This window comes from Dipodomys ordii, unplaced genomic scaffold (assembly GCF_000151885.1).
Source record: "Dipodomys ordii isolate 6190 unplaced genomic scaffold, Dord_2.0 Scaffold11, whole genome shotgun sequence".
Lineage (NCBI taxonomy): Eukaryota > Metazoa > Chordata > Mammalia > Rodentia > Heteromyidae > Dipodomys > Dipodomys ordii.
In genome coordinates, this window is record NW_012267227.1 from 16813771 (window position 1) to 16833531 (window position 19761).

Here is a 19761-nt window from a genome sequence, read left to right on the forward strand (position 1 = left end):
CACACACACACACACACACACACACACACACACACACACACACACACACACACACTCACTTTGTTGATGGCAGGCAAGACACTAATGGCTCAGGTCTGTAAGCCCAGGTCCACACCCTGAGTTCAAGCTCCAGTAAATGCACAAAAACAACCTTATGGTGACTAAGCCTACTGTCAGTTATTCTGTATTTTATTATTTCACCTAATATTTTAAAAGGAAATGATCTTTCCTCATAGGAAAAGCACCTGGAGTTTAGAATTGTCCGAAGTAGCAAAACTAGTATTTTAACACCAGTGTTATCAGTCTTCAAAAAGCATGTTAATATTTATAAAATGCTAACAATGACCAAGACAAGTTACTTTCTAATTTCAGTTCTTCTCATCTATACTAATCAGAAAAAAAGAAAGGAATAAAAAAAACCAGATCAGTCACCCAGAAATTTGTTTTGCTTACACTTACAAACAACAATAGTAACAACAATCTCAAGATAAGGAAGACTTACGGCTGTTTGAATGACTGTGTGTGCACTGCTGTTGTCTTCTTGTTGGCAACATCAATTTCCACTGTGAGCTCGTCTATGGTCTCAACATCCACCTGCTCCTCGTCATCCTCAATGTATTCTATACAGTTATTCTGAAATACATTATTATAATAATGCGTTGGCAGGCAAGTATACCTAGCTTTTCAACTGCATGCTTCCCTTATAAAACCAACTTATATCCCAAGTACTAGTAACCCGAATTTTGTTAATCATAAAAAGGAACTAAGTCAGAAAAACATAAGATTAGCGTAAATCACCCTGAACTAACTGTCATAGATCTATTAAAAGAATATCATTGAGCCGGGCGCTGGTGGCTCACAACTGTAATCCTAGCTACTCAGGAGGCTGAGATCTGAGGATCACGGTTCAAAGCCAGCCCGGGCAGGAGAGACAGTGAGACTCCTATCTCCAATAAACCACCAGAAAACAGGAAGTGGCGCTATAGCTCAAGTGGTAGAGCGCTCGCCTTGAGCTGAAGAGCTGAGGGATAGCACCCAGGCCCAGAGTTCAAGCCCCGCGACCGACAAAAACAAATAAATAAATAAAAGAATATCATTAATCAGAGTAAACCAAGTCCCCAAAAGCTTCAATGATGCTTTAATTTCAAAAGGAAAAAATTTGGGCATGTATGAACTAAGGTTTTATAAATCTTAAGACCAGATAACAATAAAACAAAAAGTTTGTTCATGGAGAAAGAGGTAAAAAAAGGAAAATTCTTTTGGGCCTAAAAGTAGAGCTCAGTGATACAGTACAAATTTAGCCCTTAAACATTCATGAGACTACGGGATTTCCTGAGTGTGATCTCAGGAACGAAGGAGTGAAGGAGAAAAGGGAAATAAAAAATCTTTTGGGGCTACATGACTAACTTAATAAATGCCCATAAAACTACACACAGCAACATATACAAAATAAATAAAAAAACAATCCAAATAGTCCTCTCTAAGCCTCTAAACCCCACACACTGAACTTCTGTGGAATTTCAGGTTTCAAACGAAACAAAGTTGTTATATTTCTGTATTTTTTTTTAAAAGCCAGATGCTGAGGGCTGGGAAGGTGGCTCAGTGGTAGAGCGCTTGCCTTGCATCACTGAGGCCCTGGGTTCGATTCCTCAGCATCATATAAGCAAAAAGAAAAAAAGCCAGAAGTGGCACTGTGGCTCAAGTGGTAGAGCGCTAGCCTTGAGCTGAAGAGCTGAGGGACAGCGCCAAGGCACAGAGTTCAGGCCCCATGACCGGACCAAAAAAATAAAATAAAAATAAAAAAAAAAGCCAGATGCTGATGGCTCATGCCTGTAATCATAGCTACTTAGAAGGCTGAAATTTGGTAATAGTGGTTCTGTGGCTCAAGTGGTAGTGCTAGAATGGCAGCCTTGAGCAAAAAAGTTAAGGGTCAGTGCCCAAGCCCTGAGCTGAAGCCTCATTACCAGCATAGACACACACATAGAAAGTCAATCAAGTAAGCACTTATTGAACACCTCTCACACAAACACACTGCAAAAAACTATTTTTCAGCCCACCTCTAAGTGTTTAGAGCTGGGCTAATGCCTGTAATCCTACCTACTCAGAAGGCTGAGACCTGAGGATCACGGTTCTAAGCCAGTCTAGGCAGTAAAGTCCATAAGACTCTTATCTCCAAGAAATCACAGAAAAAAACAGAGGTGGTGCTATGGCTCAAGTGCATTAGCCTTGAGGAAAAGGAGCTCAGGAATATAACCCAAGCCTAGAGCTCAAGCCCCAGGACTGGCATAAATAAATAAATAAATAAAAATAAACAAAAGTGTTTAGGCTAGAAATTTAAGGAATGCGCTACTTACACTGTAAACACAAAATGAAGTATTTCAGTCATCTTATTACAATTCTAATTTTAGAATTGCTGAGCAAATTACCCCCAAATCCTAGGCTCCTTAAGACTTGTAAGACACTAAATGCAAACTATTAGTCATGTGTCCCCCTCAATTTAAGCATAATCAAAACAATCTAATAATACTAAATGAAAACAATGTATATTAATGCTAGGAACTAAAGAATTCAAATAATGAGAGTAATAGTTATATGTTACATAATTAAATGCATATATAAATGTATATTAAAGTATTTTTTGGGGGGGGGGTCTGGTCGTGGGGCCTAAACTCTGGGCCTGGGCGCTGTCCCTCAGCTCTTCAGCTCAAGGCTAGTACTCTCCCACTTGAGCCACAGTGCCACTTCCGGCTTTTTTCTTTTTGCTTATGTGGTGCTAAGGAATCGAACCCAGGGCCCCAGGCACGCAAGGCAAGCACTCTACCACTTAGCCACCTTCCCAGCCCTTATAAAGTATTTAATATGTACTTTACAATATTGACTGAAGACTGATGACCTATTGTACAGATTCTGTTGTTTACTGTTTGGGGTTTTACTTTTTATTTTCATTTCTTGACAGTACTAGGTCTTGAATTCAGATTTTTGCATTTGCTAGGTAGGTGTGCTCTATTATTTGAGCCACAGCTCTAGCCCTGGTTTGTTCTTTTTTTTGCATCAAGGTCTCATTACATAGGTAGCCTAGAACTTGAGATCCTCCTGCCTCAGCCACCCAAATGCTGGGCTTACCACCATACCCCACTACTACATTGTTTTATTATTTGTAAATAACATCCAACAACAACTTTCACAATAGAAACTTTACATTTTTAAAGAGGCTAGTCATAATTTTTTTTTTTTGGTCAGTTGTGGGGCTTGAACTCTGGGCTTGGGCGCTGTCCCTCAGCTCTTCAGCTCAAGGCGAGTGCTCTACCACTTTAGCCACAGCGCCACTTTCTAGTGGCTTATTGGAGATAGAGTCTCACAGACTTTCCTGCCTGAGCTGGCTTTGAACCATGATCCTCAGATCCCAGCCTCCTGAACAGCTACTAGGATTACAGGTGTGAGCCACCAGCACCCCGCTTTAGTCACAACTTTTCTTATGGCATTCCAACATAAAGCTAGTAACAATTATAAAGATAATTTAGGCGAGGGCCATGTACATAGAATTTTAGAGATTATGTAACATGATGTTGTCCCTTTAAGTGTCAGTATGGCTTGTCAGATTTTGTAACTACATTCTCTCAACATCTTCTTGTAATCCTAAAGGTCTATTAGTCACTGATAGAAATACTTTTCACGCTGTCTTGCTGCTCTTTTCTAGCTCTCTCTGCTCTTTTCTAGCTCTTTTCTCTCTCTTTCCCAGCTCTCTTTCCCAGGCCTTTCCCAGCCACGTGGAGTGCCAACCTTGCCTGGTTCCAGCAGGTCTACTGAATAAACCTAACCCTTACCTGAATACCAAGTAAGTGCTGCTGATCTTACTCGGCTACCTCTTTTTAAAAACCAAAATCCCTAAGAGTCTACTGACTACATGGTTCTAAAATACTGGGCATATCTGTGCTAAAATTCTCATCACACCTAATGAGTTTTGTCATTTCAGAATATTTGTCGGTCAATTGGGCTTTTGTGGCAAAGATTTCAGTTCAAAGCCAGCCCGGGCTGAAAAATACCTAAGACTCCATCTCCCAACTAACCTGCAAAGAGCCAGGCTGGAAGCATGGCTCAAGACTCTTATCTCTAACCAGCCAAACACTGGAAGTGCTATTGTAACTCAGCGTGGTAGAGCACTAGCCTTGAGCAGAAGGGCTCAGAGACAGTGCCCAGGCCTTGAGTTCAATCCTCCTTGAATACCAACTGGGACAAGCCATCCCAGCAACGAGCACCTAGACTCAGCCAGTCTGGGGAAGAAGGGAACATGGAGAGAGGAGTAAGAGATGATGTCACATCAGCTACTTTGTGCCTGCCCTTTCAAAATTAACCAGAGCCGGGAGGTCAGTGGAAGTAAAAACCCTGCCCATCCAATGTCTATACCTGTCTACCTATTAACTGAACAGGAATTTATATTCTTGCCTTTGTCACCTGATTTCTCTACCTAGTAGCCAGATGTCAGAAGTAGCTAGAGACATTTCTACCAACATTTTCAGCCCCAAGTCCTTCCTCTTGCCATTTATTTGCTCTCTAGTATTTTTTTTCCAGCCCCTCAATGCTCATGAGACTTCTCCAGACTTCATCTAAGGACTCAATCCACCAAGGGACAGCTGCTGCTCACTGCCTTCTCTGGGAGGAGACCAAATTCCAGCCTTTTACCCCTATTGTCGACGCCCCTTGTCAGCAGGAAGTAGCCAGAGAGAATCCGCGCCCTATTTCATGATTATTAAAAGGCTGGAATGTAAGGTCCGCTCCTGGATGGCAGACTCCACCCTCCTCGCAGCAAAGGCCCCACCCAGTACCTGCGTTACCTAGGCAACTGGGACACCTGGAAGAGGTCACATCCGCATCCGCTGAGGTCACATCTGAATTCGATGTGGCCACACCTTTCTCTGCCCATACCCTAGATAAGGCCTAGCCCAGGCCCAGAGGCTCTGTCTCGCTGCTCTTTTCTAGCTCTTTTCTCTCTTTCCCAGCCACGTGGAGTGCCAACCTTGCCTGGTCCCAGCAGGTCTACTGAATAAACCTACCCCTTACCTGAAAAAAAAAAAAAAAAAAGAAATACTTTTCACTGGCTGTAAGGTTGGACTGTTTTTGTTCTGATGTTTAATTGAACTGATGAGACTACAAAAAGGCACAGTTCTTAGATACCTGTCCCTGAAAATGATTAGGCTACAGAGAAAATATAAGGCAAATGATTATAATCATCCCCAGCTAGATTCTTCTTTATAAATGAGTTATAGAAGTAACTTTAAAATATTTAAACAGCCGGGCGACGGTGGCTCACACCTGTAATCCTAGTTACTCAGGAGGCTGAGATCTGAGCATCGAGGTTCAAAGCCAGCTTGGGCAGAAAAGTCCATGAGACTCTTATCTCCAATAAACCACTAGAAAACAGAAGTGGTACTCTGACTCAAGCAGTAGAGCGCTCACCTTGAGCTAAAGAGCGCAAGGACAGCGCCCAAGCCCAGAGTTCAGGTCCCATGACTGACCCAAAAAAATAAATAAAATTTATAAAATAAAATAAAAATAAATAAAATATTGAGTTTTACACTAATAACCCTTTTTTATATTTTCTCTGTATAAGACATTAAGTATTAACAAAGGAGAACAAGTTAACACATGAATATACCTCAGGGAAGGAGATTCTAAAATATAGAGGAGTATGTCACTTGCTCCCTAAGAAAGTCATACAGTATGAACTGTGTGTACCCCAAGGCCCCTGGCTATTGTCTCCTTGTTTTACACCAGACCCTGCCACCAGTTTTTATGAAGTTTTATTGGAATACTGCCATACTCATTCACTTGTATATTGTTTGTGGCTGTTTGCACAATGCAGAACTAGTTAAGTCATCTACCTACCCTACAAAGTCTATTTACTGTCTAGTCCTTTTGCAAAAAAAAAAAAAAAGTCCATCCAATTCTGAACCTCTATAATGCCTCTCAGGTACCTGGCAAATTATTTAAACGATGAAGGTCATATTACAAAATACAATGATTGGGCTGGGAAGGTGGCTCAGTGGTAGAGCGCTTGTCTTGCATGCACGAGGCCCTGGGTTCGATTCCTCAGCACCACATAAGAAAAAAGCCGGTAGTGGCACTCTGGCTCAAGTGGTAGAGCGCTAGCCTTGAGCTGAAGAGCTGAGGGACAGCGCCCAGGCCCAGAGTTCAAGCCCCACGACCGATAAAAAAAAAAATATATACAATGATTGAAGCCTGATATATGAAACTTCCAGAGACAAAATGCTTAATTATAAACACTAAATTAAAAGCAACTTAAGAAATTTTTTTTGTTTTTTTTTGTCGGGTCTTGGGGCCTGAACTCTGGGCCTGGGCGCTGTCCCTCAGCTCTTCAGCTCAAGGCTAGCGCTCTACCACTTGAGCCACAGCGCCACTTCCGGCTTTTATTCTTTCTGCTTATGTGGTGCTGAGGAATCGAACCCAGGGCCTCGAGCGTGCAAGGCAAGTGCTCTACCACTGAGCCACCTTCCCAGCCCCGCAACTTAAGAATTATACTAGAGTCTGACACCAGTGGCTCACACCTGTAATCCTAGCTACTCAGAAGGCTGAGATCTAAGGATTATAGTTTAAAGCCAGACCAGTCAGAAAAGTCCATGGGACTCATCTCAACTTTCCACAAAAAGCTGGAAGTAGAGTTTTAGCTCAAGTGATCAAGTTCTAGCCTTGAGCACAAAGCTCAGGGACAGCACCAAAGCTCTGAGTTCAAGGCCTAGGACTGGCATACACAAGCCACCTCCCCTCCCCCCAAAAGAAAAAGAAAAAAAAGGGAAGGGAAGACAAAAAAACCCCTGGGTTCTCTTTTAGTTCTCAGGTCACTCATTCAGTTATTACCCCTACCAGATAACATACAATCAGTCTACAGAGAAAATGTCACAGAAACTACAAAGATCAAACAAGTGTGGTGGTTTCAAGACAACTTTTTTTAAGCCCAAGTTGATAGGAACTCTCAAGTATCTATACCATAAAGATTTAGCCAGGCGCAGGTGGCTCTCGCCTAGCTACTCAGGAGGCTAAGATCTGAGGATCGCAGTTCAAAGCCAGCCTGGGCAGGAAAGTCGGTGAAAATCTTATCTCCAATAAACCACCAGAAAACTGGAAGTGGTGCTGTAGCTCAAGTGGTAGAGCATTAGCCTTGAGCTGAAGAGCTGAGGGACAGTGCTCAGGCCCACGACCCACAAAAAAAAAAAAAAAGATTCAAGCCACCCTCACTATGTAATAACAGACAACCCCTCAAAGAACATTGCCTATGATAAATGCTAAAAAGTAGTTACTAATCATGACTAATCATCTAATCCTACCAATCCAAATATAGATATGAGGTCTTAGTGATCTTCTGGAAAATCTACTGTCTCTAATAGATCATTTATGTCCCTGATGTTTCAGTCACAACAAAAATGGGCTCACCACCTTTTCTACATCATCAACCTCCTCACTCTGGTAGCCAGAAACAACATCCACAATGTCATCAACAGAATCATCGGTTTTCTCATTCTCATCTTCCTCATCTTCCTCTTCCATATCCAAAACAGTGAAGTCAGCACTGGCTCTCCCATCCTTTTCTTGCTTAGATTGTATGCGTTCTCCTGTTAGTAGTAAATGACCCTGAAGATGGCCATTCCCTCTGCTTCCTTTCGTAGCCCTCCTAGGAACAACAGAGAAGGCTGTAGGACTAGAAATCCTACTCCAAGAATCACAGTCAGTTTTTAAAACTCTGTCACCGTCAGCTGTTCCACTTTCTCCAAGTACATCAAAGATGTCCTGTTCTTCTTGAAATGTGTCTGAATTTTCTTTACATCTCTCTTTTTCTCTAATTAACTGCTTGCTTGCCTCCTTCTTACATTCTTGAGATGCTCCAATACATTTCCGGGTTAAGGGGCCCTTCAGATGTTTGCGCCATCTCTCCCTAATACTGTCCTTCCCCAGAGCATCTCCACATTCCTTCTTGGACTCCAGATGCATATCAGACTGCGGCTCTGTAACTTTGCTCCCTGGCAATTCCAGTTTACCTTCTTCCTTAGAGATGACAAGACACCTACTTGGCTTTTCCTCTGAATTGTCTGATTCTTTTTGCTGTTGCACTGTCACATCACCAAGTCTCTGAAGCTGCACTTTACTTACATTTTGGGCTGTTGTATTACTGTTATTTTCAGAAATAGTCTTAACTTTCAGGGCACTCTGATTTTCTTTGGAACTGTTATTTCTAGCCCCACATTCTTCATGATTATCTACAGAGTCTTTGCCAGTTTGGAACTCAGTAACACAGGAGTGGTCAGGTTTCACAGTTGCAGAATCATCTTCTGTAAGAGACGTTTCATCCAAGGGATCCCCCCCATCTTCCAAAGAATGATTCAGGGTTTCTTCTGAGGTAAGAGTTCCTGAGTTTTGCTTAATTATATTAGCCTCAGGGTCTAGAGCTTCTCCTTTTGAATGCAGTGCCTGCTGAGTTTCCTGCTTTGTAGAGTCTGTTTCACTTTTCTCATCTGCATTCTGGGATTCCTTCTTTATCTGAAGGGAAGCAACATGCTGAAGAACGGAATTAGGAACAGGCTTTTGCCCTGGCAGCTGCAATAAGGCAAAACTACCAGACTGGAGGGGAATAAGACTGGCTGTACCAACAGGCTGCCCTCCTGAGCTATAGGTAATTTTGGTTTCGGAGCTGGTTTTATTTGCAAAGCTTTGTGGTTCAGGAGGAGAAATCCTCAGGGTCAATGTACCAGCCTGAGAGACAAAGCCCGGTCCAGAGGAAAGCAATGATGGGGCCTGAGTGATAACATTCACTGCTGGAGGAGATCCAACAGCCTGAATTACAGGACTCATGACAGAGAAAGCAGAGGATGAAGCGGAAGATGATGGAGTCTCAGAAGGTTTGGAAGGAGCTGGTAACCGGATTCCCATCACAGACCCTGGTGAGAAAAGGAAAATTTTAAATCATCACTGGCAATATCAAGACTTTTCTAAAGTATGCTACTGTTTTTGGAAAAGTGACTCTTAAGAGTCTTAATTCTGATGGCTCAACATACTATAGAGCCAACTACTTCAACAAAAGAAAAGCTAATTAGAAAGATCTCCAACTTTATACCTGGGTTGCGAAACATGACAGGTTGTAAGTTGGGCTGGGTGTTAGAGCCTCGAATCTGATGCAAAGGAAGGAGCTGGACAATCTGCCCATTGGGGTGCCTGAATAAGTTCATTCCACTTGGACTCCTAACAGGCTGTAAGACCATCCGTTGTCCCTGAAGTTGTGGGCTTGGGGCAGGTCTAAGGGTCGGAGAGCCCTGCTGAACTGGGATCAACAACAATCGAGGACCAGTGCGCTTCACTTGGTTAGGAGAGATCTGTGGATTAGCCACTGGAATTTGAGTTGTATTTTCTGAAACACAGAAAATGAAACATACTATGAGAACTCCCGTTTAACACATATAAAGAAAAATATGGCATAAGATTTGACAATAAAGTAGCTTCTAATTTATTATGAAGTTGATGGAATCCTGTCCTTTTGTATTTATGGCCAAGAAAATTTTAAAACCAAATAACTGGCCAGATATTATAGATCTTTCTATTAAGAATAGTAAAACAAAGCTGGGCACTGGTGGCTCACGCCTGTAATCCTAGCTACTCAGGAGGCTGAGATCTGAGGATCGCCGTTCAAAGCCAGCCTGGGCAGGAAAGCTCGTGAGACTCTTATCCCCAATAATCCTCTAGAAAACCGGAAGTGGTGCTGTGGCTCAAGGGTAGAGCGCTTGCCTTGAGCTGAAGAGCACAAGGACAGCACCCAACCCAGAGTTCAAGCCCCACGACAAAAAAAAAAAAAGGAATAGTAAAACAAAACAAACCAGTTGGGAGTTGGTGGCTCATGCCTGTAATGCTAGCTATTCAAAAGTTTGAAATCTGAGCATCGCAGTTCAAAACTAGCCCAGACTGGCTAGGAATGTGGCTTAGTGGTATCGTGCTTGCCTCACATGCATGAAGCCCTTGACTTCAATTCCTCAGTACCATATAAACTGAAAAGGCCAGAAGTGGCACTGTAGCTCAAGTGGTAGAGTGCTAGCCTTGAGCAAAAGTAGTTCAGAGTCAGTGCCCAGGTCCTGAGTTCAAGCCTCAGGGCTGGGGGCGGGGAGGGGGGAAAGAAAGAAAGAAAATTAACACAGTAAAGTCCATGAGACTCTTACCTCCAACTCACCACCAGAAAACCAGAATATAACTCAAAGTGACAGATTACTAGTATTGAATAAAAAAGCTCAGGGATGGGGGGGGAGGGGGGAGGCTGGGAAGTGAAGTGAAGGGTAAACAAAGGAGGAGGCTGCAATGCTTGGTAAGAAATGTACGCATTATCCTGCCCATGCAATTGTAACCCCTCTATACAGTATGTTCACAAATAAAATAAAATTAAATTTAAAAAAAAAAAAAGCTCAGGGACAAGTGAGGGAAGGGAAGACATGGTACAAAAGGAAATGTACTCATTACCTGACTCAAGTAATCGTAACCCCTCTACAGATCACCTTTATAAAAATAATAATGATGCTGATGATGATAATAATAGTAATAATAGCTCCAGGACAGCACCAACCCTGAGTTTAAGCCCTAAGACTGACCAAAACTAAGAAAAGTAAAAAAGAAAACATCAATTGTAACGAGATAAATTGAACAAAAATATATAGTGTTCCCTACATTTTTTTTTTTTTTTTGGTCCGGTCGTGGGGCCTGAACTGTGGGTCTGGGCGCTGTCCCTCAGCTCTTCAGCTCAAGGCTAGCGTTCTACCACTTGAGCCACAGCTTTTTTCTTTTTGCTTATATGGTGCTGAGGAATCGAACCCAGGGCCTCAGGCATGCAAGGCAAGCGCTCTACCACTGAGCCACCTTCCCAGCCCCCTACATGATATATTAAGAAACAGTGGGCTGGGAATGTGGCTTAGTGGTGGAGTGCTTGCCTAGCATGCATGAACCCTGGGATCAATTTCTCAGCACCATATAAACAGAAAAAGCCAGAAGTGGTGCTGTGGCTCAAGTGGTAGAGTGATATGATAGCCTGAAGCAAACTTTAGGGACAGTGCTTAGGCCCTGAGTTCAAGCCCCAGGACTGGCAAAAAAAAGAAAAGAAAAAGAAACAGTAAAGAAGCAAGAAAACAAAGTTTAATTGTGGAAGACACAAAAGTTTTTTTTTTTGAGGGGGGAGTTCCGGTTGTGGGGCCTGAACTCTGGGCGTGGGTGCTGTCCCTCAGCTCTTCAGCTCAAGGCTAGCGCTCTACCACTTAAGCCACAGCGCCACTTCTGGCTTTTTTTTTCTGCTTCTGTGGTGCTGAGGAATCGAACCCAGGGCCTCATGCATGCAAGGCGAGAACTCTACCACTGAGCCACCTTCCCAGCCCACAAAATTTTTTAAACCAATAGAAAAAGTGGAAGGAAATGGAGCTACTGTGGCTCAAGTGGTAGAATGTTAGCTTTGATCAAAAGGAGCTCAGGGATAGCGCCCAGGCCAGAATTCAAGCCCCAGGACCAGACCAAAAACAAACAAAAAACCAGCAAGAATTAAAGCACAAGATGTAAATTAAAATAAAAGAAATTAAAGAATTAGGGGCTGGTAGCTCACACTGTCATCCTAGCTTCTTAGGAGACTGACATATCTGAGGATCGCAGTTCAAAGCCAGCCCACGCAGGAAAGTGCATGAGATTCTTCTATCTGACTAATCACAGAAAAAGCCAGAGATGGAGCTATGGCTCAAGTGGTAGAGCCCCAGCCTTGAGCAAAAAGGGGTCAGGGACAGCACCCAAACCCTGAGTTCAAGCCTCCCTGAAATCTTTCAGTTTTTAACTTTTTCCCCCACCCCCCTCTTTTTGGTGCAGTGGTGGGGCTGGATTCAGGGCCTGAGTGCTTACCTTTTCCACTCAAAGGTGGTATTCTACCACTTGAACCACAGCTCAAAACCACTTCCAGCTTTTGAGGAGGTTAATCAAAGCCTCACTAACTTTTCTGAAAAGGCTAGTTCCAAACCACAATCCTTAGATCTCAGTCAACATTACAGGCATGAACCTCCAATACCCAGGCTGCCTTTCACCTTTTCTGCACATTTAGTAGATGGACTAAATCATTTACATTACACTTAGGTGCAATTGGATATAAAAAAAATTTAACCAAGCCAGGCGCCAGTAGCTCACGCCTGTAATCCTAACTACTCGGAAGGCTGAGATGTGAGGATTGTGGTTCAAAGCCAGTCCAGGCAGGAAAGTCTATGATACACCTATCTCCAATAAACCACCTTGGTGCTGTGGCTCAAATGGTAGAGCGCTGGCCTTGACACCCCCACCCGACCCCCACCCCCCAAAAAGAATAGGTAAGTCTTAAAATTCATCTAACATAAGGTACCAGAGGTGAGGCCTGTCTTACCCATGAGTCATATAAGCTTCTCAAAATCATTTGGGTTTGTGACAGGACAAACACACATATACGATATATCTGCATTGATATTTTTGTAAGACTCCAAATAATGTAAATATTCAAATAGATGTTGGGAGAAAATAGCTCCCATCCCTAAACCCAAGAGAAAACTTCTACATTTACCTAAAAGTTGATAAGACATAAACATCAACAGTGAAGTATGCCTTTTTATTTCTATTTCAACAAGTTCATGTATTGTAGTAAGTATGGCTATTCATGAACAATTTTTGCTAGTTAAGTGAAGTTAGAATAACAATATTTGAACCTTTAGCAAGAGAAAATAAAATGCTCTTAGCCTGGCTGCAGCATAGTCAGAAAAACTCTCTCATCCTACTTTTTTTTTTTTTTTTTTTTTTTGCCGCCAGTTCTGGGGCTTGAACTCAGGCCCTGAGTACAAGCCCCAGAACACCATCCCTGAGCTTCTTTTGTTCAAGGCTAGCCCTCTACCACTTGAGCCACAGTGCCACTTCTGGCTTTTCTGTTTATGTAGTACTAAGGAATCAAACTCAGGGCTTCATGCATGCGAGGCAAGCGCTCTATCACTAAGCCACATTCCCAGCTGAAACATGGGGTTTTCTTTTGTTTTGGTTTGGTTTTTTGCTATTCCTGGGGCTTGAACTCTGGGCCTCGGCACTGTTTATGAGCTTCTTTTGCTCAAGGTAAGTGCTCTACTACTTGAGCCACCGCACCACTTCCTCATCTTACTCTTTTTTTTTTGTTGTTGTTGTTGTCTATGGGGCTGGGCAATGTCCCTGAGCTCTTTTGCTCAAGGCCAGCACTCTATTACTTTGACTTCCAGTTTTCTTGTGGTTAACTGGAGATAAGTCTCACCAACATACTGGCTTTGAACCGTGATCCTCGGATCTCAACCTGAGTAGCTAAGATTACAGGTGTGAGCCATCAGCACCTGGCTTTTACTTTTTTTTAATGAGTTATACACATACATACCTCCCCCAATGTAACATCTGCACGAGTTCCCTCCTTTGAGATGTTTACCCTGGCTCATCACACAAAGCAAGTCATACTTCCTGTTATCTCTCCATCTTAGTAGTTATTCTAATGGCTCAGAACTCTACTCCCATTTTCATTACTTCAGGGTTCTTCAGCCAGTATTTCCACTCTAGCATTTTTTGAGTGTTTTACTGTCTCCTAAGGAAACCTCTATCAGATCTATCTCCTAAAAATTCAAGTTTTTTTGTATGTTGTGGTTTCCTGTCTAGATTTTGAGTTCTATTCTGCAGAATGCAAAGGTTTTGAGGAATATAACATTACAACATAAACAAACACATGGTTACCCTAGTGTTTGTGTGTATAAAATTAACTGTTCAGTAAAGCAACTGATAACAACTCAGCCTTACCTGGTCTCTGGCTCACTGGTGGACTCCCATTAATTCCTGAGAGAATAACTGGAACAGAGCCCAGAGATGAAGTTGGTGTGGTCACCATGGAGGAAGATGTAGCTGTGGTCACCATGACTATGGAGGTGGAGGCAGTGGAAGCAACAGGAAGAGTTATGGTTGGAGGAGATGCTACCAAAGATTTAGTAATAGCCACTGAAGCCACAGGAGTAGTTATTCCAGTAGTTTTGACAAGGTTCACAGTGGCTGTAGGCTGGGCAGATGTTACAGGGATGTTGGAAGTGTCAGAGATCTCAACAACCCCAGTACTGGTTGCACCAGAAGAACAAGTAGTTTCTTTAGCTCCCCCATCAGACACAGCTGTCACTGATGTCACAGCTGTAACATTTTCTACAAACACTTGAGGGGTGGTAGTAGTGACAGTCGCAGTCACAGAACTGGACACCTGAACGGGCTCAGAAGAAACCACAGGTGTGACAACCATTACTGGAGAAGGTTTGATACTAAACTTCTGTGGCCCTGTCAGAGGTTGAGGTGTGCTAACTCCAGGTATCTTCTGCTGCAAGGCTCCAACTTTACTCATCACAAACTGTGTGAACACACCACCAGGAGAGGGTCGAGCCGCTGCAAATAAAAATTTGCAGGTTAAATATCTCATATCTCTAGTTTACCCTTTTAATGCCTGTGTTTATATTACGACATTAACCAACATACTACTGGGTCAATTTCTCTTTCATGATGTTCCTTACCAATTTCTACCCACAATTGCAAAGCAAACCCTTATACTTTCTTTTTTTTTTTTTTTTTTGGGGGGGGGTCCGGTCATGGGGCCTGAACTGTGGGCCTGGGTGCTGTCCCTCAGCTCTTCAGCTCAAGGCTAGCACTCTACCACTTGAGCCACAGCGCCACTTCCAGCTTTTTTCTTATGTGGTGCTGAGGAATCGAACCCAGGGCCTCAAGCATGCAAGGCAAGTGCTCTACCACTGAGTCACCTTCCTAGCCCCTAAAATTTTTTATACAATATATTCAACATGTTAGAACACGAAAAAGAAAAAACAAAACAGAAAACTGTTTCATGCCGGGCACTGGTGGCTCATGCCTGTAATCCTAGCTACTCAGGAGGCTGAGATCTGAGGATCGCAGTTCAAAGCCAGCCCAGACAGGAGAGACTGTGAGACTCCTATCTCCAATAAACCACCAGAAAACTGGAAGTGGTGCTGTAGCTCAAGTGGTCGAGTGCTCGCCTTGAGCTGAGGGACAGCACCCAGGACCAGAGTTCAAGCCGCACGGCCGACAAAAAAAAAAAAAAAAGAAAACTTTCATTACTTAAAATTGATGAAGGAAAGAATACTTATTTTTCCTTTAATTTTAACAGTATTGTTGTTTGAACTCAGGGCCTTATGCTTGCTAGGCAAGTGCTCTACCACTTGAGTCATACTTCCAGCCCCTAATTCTAACTTTAAAACTATTTCCAGTGCTGGGCGGTGGCTCAGTGGTAGTGCTTGCCTCACATGCATGAGGCCCTAGGTTCAATTCCTCAGCACCACATAAGTAAAAAAGCCAGAAATGGCGCTATGGCTCAAGTGGTAGAGTGCTAGCCTTGAGCTGAGGGACAGCGCCCAGTCCGAGTTCAAGCCCCATGACTGACACCCCCCTCCAGCTAGGCATTGGTGGCTCACACCTGTAATCCTAGCTACTCAGAGGCTGAGATCTGAGGATTGCAGTTCAAAGCCAGCAGCTTACTCAAGAAGCTGAGATCTGAGGATCACAGTTCAAAGCCAGCTGGGGCAGGAAAGTCCGTGTGAGACTCTTATCTCCAATAAACTACCAGAAAACCAGAAGTGACACTATAGCTCAAGTGGTAGAGCACTAGCCTTGAGCTATAGAGCTGAGGGACAGCGCCTAGGCCCAGAATTCAAACCCCAAGGCCAAAAACAAAAACAAAAAAAAACTCTCAAAACTGTTTCCATCATTTCCTCTAAGTCTCAGCACTTCCACCTCTTTATAGTTGCCCTTTTATGAGATAATTAAGTACTACACATTCCTAAAATAGAAAAAATACTTCACAACAGAAGGCAGGACATTGCTGCTTTCTCCGCTGTTTTAAATCACAACAAAAGCTGCAAAATATATTCTTTAAGTCAGATTAGGCCTATTCTCTACACAACTCAAGCCATCAGCCACCTTATTCTCCTGTTAAAGGAGTAAGAATGAAGACAAATGGGTAGTTTTACATAACATTCCTAAATACACTTGAAACACATCAAAAAAGGAATTCAATAAGCCAACTGTACATACTTTTCAGGCTAAAACAAAAATGCTTAAAGAATGCGATTTATTACAGAGTAGCACAAAAACATTAAGCAAAACAAAGGTTTTCATTCACACAACAGGGTTGTATAGAGTAATTCACTATTTTGAAAATTATGTTTTACAGGAACCTACTATTTGGTTGGTGGTGGTGGTAGTGGTGATGATGATTATGGGGCTTGAACTCAGGGACTGGGTGCTGTCCCTAAGTTCTTTTTGCTCAAGACTAGCACTCTAACACTTTGAACCACAGTGTCAATTCTGGTTTTCTGGTAGTTATGTGGAGGGAAGAGTCTTACACTTTCCTGCCAGGGTTGCTTTGAACCGCAATCCTCAGATCTCAGCCTCCTGAGTAGTTAGGATTAGAGGCATGAGCCACCAGCACCAGGCAGAACCTTCTACTCCAAGTCAACACTAACCCAACTCCATTACCTTTTGCTAGTTTCTTGGATTCAACAATTCAAGGAAAATGCAGGTAACTAGTACACAAACCCCCAGTTTTCATATGGAAAGTTCAACAATTTTTTTTTGTCAGTCATGGGGCTGAACTTGGAGACTTGAGCGCTGTCCCTGAGTTCTTTTGCTCAAGATTATCCCTCTACCACTTTGAGTCACAGAGCCATTCTAGTTTTCTGGTGGTTAATTGAAGAGAAGAGTCTCACAGACTTTCCTGCTCAGACTGGCTTTGAACCACAATCCTCAGATCTCAGCTAGGATTACTGGTGTTAGCCACCAGCGCCTGGCTTGACAAAAAGTATTATAAAACATATTTCCCCTTTTTAAAACTAAATTGAAATCCTAAGTCATTTCTGCATTAATATAGCCAGTCTCAAAAATATCATGAAACGAGTTCAATTCCTTCAGTATTATAGGTCATCAAAAGATAAGAAAAGTCAATATTCAAGACAAACAACATTGTTATTATGCCAAATTCTTACAACCTTATACCTGGAATCACTGGCCAAGAACTTAAGTCACAGCTCTTTCCAAAACAGGTATCCTCTCCAACTTACCAATTGGCCTTTTTGCAGGAACAAACGCCTTTGGATTCTTCCCAGAGCGATGTGCTGTCGTGCCAGAGGATGCCATTTTGGAATTGGACGTTGAAGGCAACAGGGTACGTGGTTTCCTGGATACAGCCACCTTGGCATTGGATGCTACCTTGGAGATGACAGTACTGAGGGTTGAGAGGTCCAGGACTGAGGGTCGCAACCTGCCTGTGATATAAGCAGCTAGCCTATTGGCTGGATGCAATGCCCCCATCTGTCCCAATAGCAACTTAGCCTGCGGGTAATTCTTACCATTAACCTGAAACAAGTGGCAAAGAGAAATTCTGTAAAGATAAAATTCTCTTGCTAACTTAACTCCTTCTCCCTTGACAGGGGTTTCATTTCTACAAGGTTTTAAAAGCCTATTTTTCAGGTGTAAAAAGGAAAAAGAAGTAGACTTGTTTTACTCAGGATAATCTGAGTACTTGAAAGGTGAAAAATGCTATCTGATATTCTGAACTAGTCTGAGCTCCTTTATTTTAGAGTTTGGGAACAGAATCTTAGAAACTTAATTTCTGCATCCTAGTGATATGAGACACATGACTGTGCCCAAAGAATCATACAACTGTTTTATGTTAATTTCAGTTGCATTATTAATAGCAATGAAATAAAGTATCAGCAAAGTTGGGTGAATATATTCCATAGAATGTCTCTGACCAGACAACACAAGCTGGACATCTGTGGCTCACACCTGTAATCCAGCTACTCAGGACCCTGAGATCTAAGGACCACAGTTTAGATAGAGCCTGGACAGAAAAATCTGTAAGACCCTTATCTCCAATTAACCAGCAAAAATCCAGAAGTGAAGCTGTGACTCAAATGGCAAAGCATCAGCTTTGAGCAAAAAAGCTAGGGAACAGCACCCAAGGCTCGAGTTCAAGCCCCAGGACCTGCACTAAACAAAACAACAACGGAACAACTTTCAAGATACTGTCTTCACATGTTAGACAAGAGATGGGCTCAAAATAACTGTATAAGCAGGGTAATTCTAGACACAGTCACTAAACTGTCAAAAGAAAATGAAACCAACAAACGAAATATACATTGTCTTTGCCGCCTAAGTTGACTGCATTGCCTATCTTGGGCAACAGCATAGATTTTTGTTTTCCATAGAAGAAAACAAAATTTCCTTGAGGTCATATTGCTGAATGACTATAGAAAAGGTAACCCAATTTCATTATTTAAAAGTAGAGTTTAAGAGCCAGGGTGTAGCTCATGTTGTTAGGTCCTGAGTTCAAACCCAGTCCCATTTAAAAAAAAAAAAAAAAAAACAGCATTAAAAGAGAAGTTCACTTCTAAATTAGAACTAAGAGAACTAGTAAGAACAGCTATAGAAATTCACTCCATGTGCAAAAATACAAAATTACTCTTTGCTACTTACAAAATGATCAAGAATATATCTGCCTCAAGTTTGAAACGATAAACCAGGGAGAGCTGGTGGGTCACACCAGCAATCCTAACTATTCAGGAGACTGAGCTCTAAGGACTGAAGCTTGAAACCAGCCTAAGCAGAAATCTTTGTGAGACTCATCTCCAATCAACTAGCTTTTAAAAAGTCAGAAGTAGAGAGGTGGCTCAAGTGACAGAGTACCAGCCTTGAGTGAAAAAGCCAAGAGCATAAAAGAATAAAGCCCCTAAGTTCAAGCCCTAGCAACAACACCCTCCCCCCAGAAAAGTTTCCAAAAGCTTTACTATACTTTTAAAATATGTAGATGTATGTGTATGTGTGTGTGTGTGTATGTAGATATATATGCAGCTATACATACATATATATAATGTATGAAGATAATTTTCTACAGTACATTTTAACCTCAACCCATCACTTGTGTTGGTCAAGTGTGCAATTTTCTAAACATGATGCCATATCAGTTCTCAAAAACTTCTGGATTTTAGAACATTTCAAATTTTCAGATTTTTGTATTAATTAGCCGTCCGATTATTTATGCAAGCTACATTCCGTTCTTGCTTTCATTTCCTTTTTTAAAAAAGTGACAAAGCTGTAATCCTAGCTAACTCAGGAGGCTGAGATCTGAGGATCACAGTTCAAAGCCAGCCCAGGCAGGAAAGTCTATGAGACTCTTATCGCCAATTAACCACCAGAAAACTGGATGTGGAGTTGTGGCTCAAGTGGTAGAATGTTTGTCTAGAGCTGAAGAGCTAAGGGACAGCACCGAGGACCAGTTCAAACCCCAGGACAGATTAAAAAAAAAAAAAAACCACCTTATTTTCTCCAACACACCAAACAGATAAATGCATCACTCTTTCCCAAGAGGATGGTAATTTGCCTTTAATGTACCAGTGATTGATGGGGAACACAGTAAAAACCAGCTCTTTGTTCAAGTCAGACACCATTGGTCAGGCTTTGAGGGCTTTGAATAGGAAGTTGGGTCTGCAGGGAAGCCAAGAAACTGCTAAGACAAGACCATTTGCATAGCATAGATTTTATGACTGAGTCATGCTCAACTGCAATGAGACTATGAAATAAGCAGAGTTCTCTTCAGATCTTTTTCTTTTGTTTCTTATCCCCCTCAACACTGTTTAGCTCAGGCTAGCCTAAAACTGGCTCAAG

General features: G+C 42.3%; 1 protein-coding gene across 2 annotated transcripts in view; it reads right to left on the reverse strand.

Annotated features, from left to right (window-relative positions):
• Positions 1-19761, reverse strand: part of Mga (MGA, MAX dimerization protein) — an 81318-nt gene that overhangs the window by 12348 nt on the left and 49209 nt on the right. For both annotated transcript variants that reach the window (XM_013010104.1, XM_013010103.1), the window contains 5 exons: positions 17157-17304; positions 13834-14457; positions 9122-9412; positions 7450-8945; positions 503-633 (listed from right to left, as the gene is read on the reverse strand). In XM_013010104.1, the coding sequence (XP_012865558.1) occupies positions 503-633; positions 7450-8945; positions 9122-9412; positions 13834-14457; positions 17157-17304 (2690 nt within the window). The remainder of the gene's footprint in view (positions 1-502; positions 634-7449; positions 8946-9121; positions 9413-13833; positions 14458-17156; positions 17305-19761) is intronic.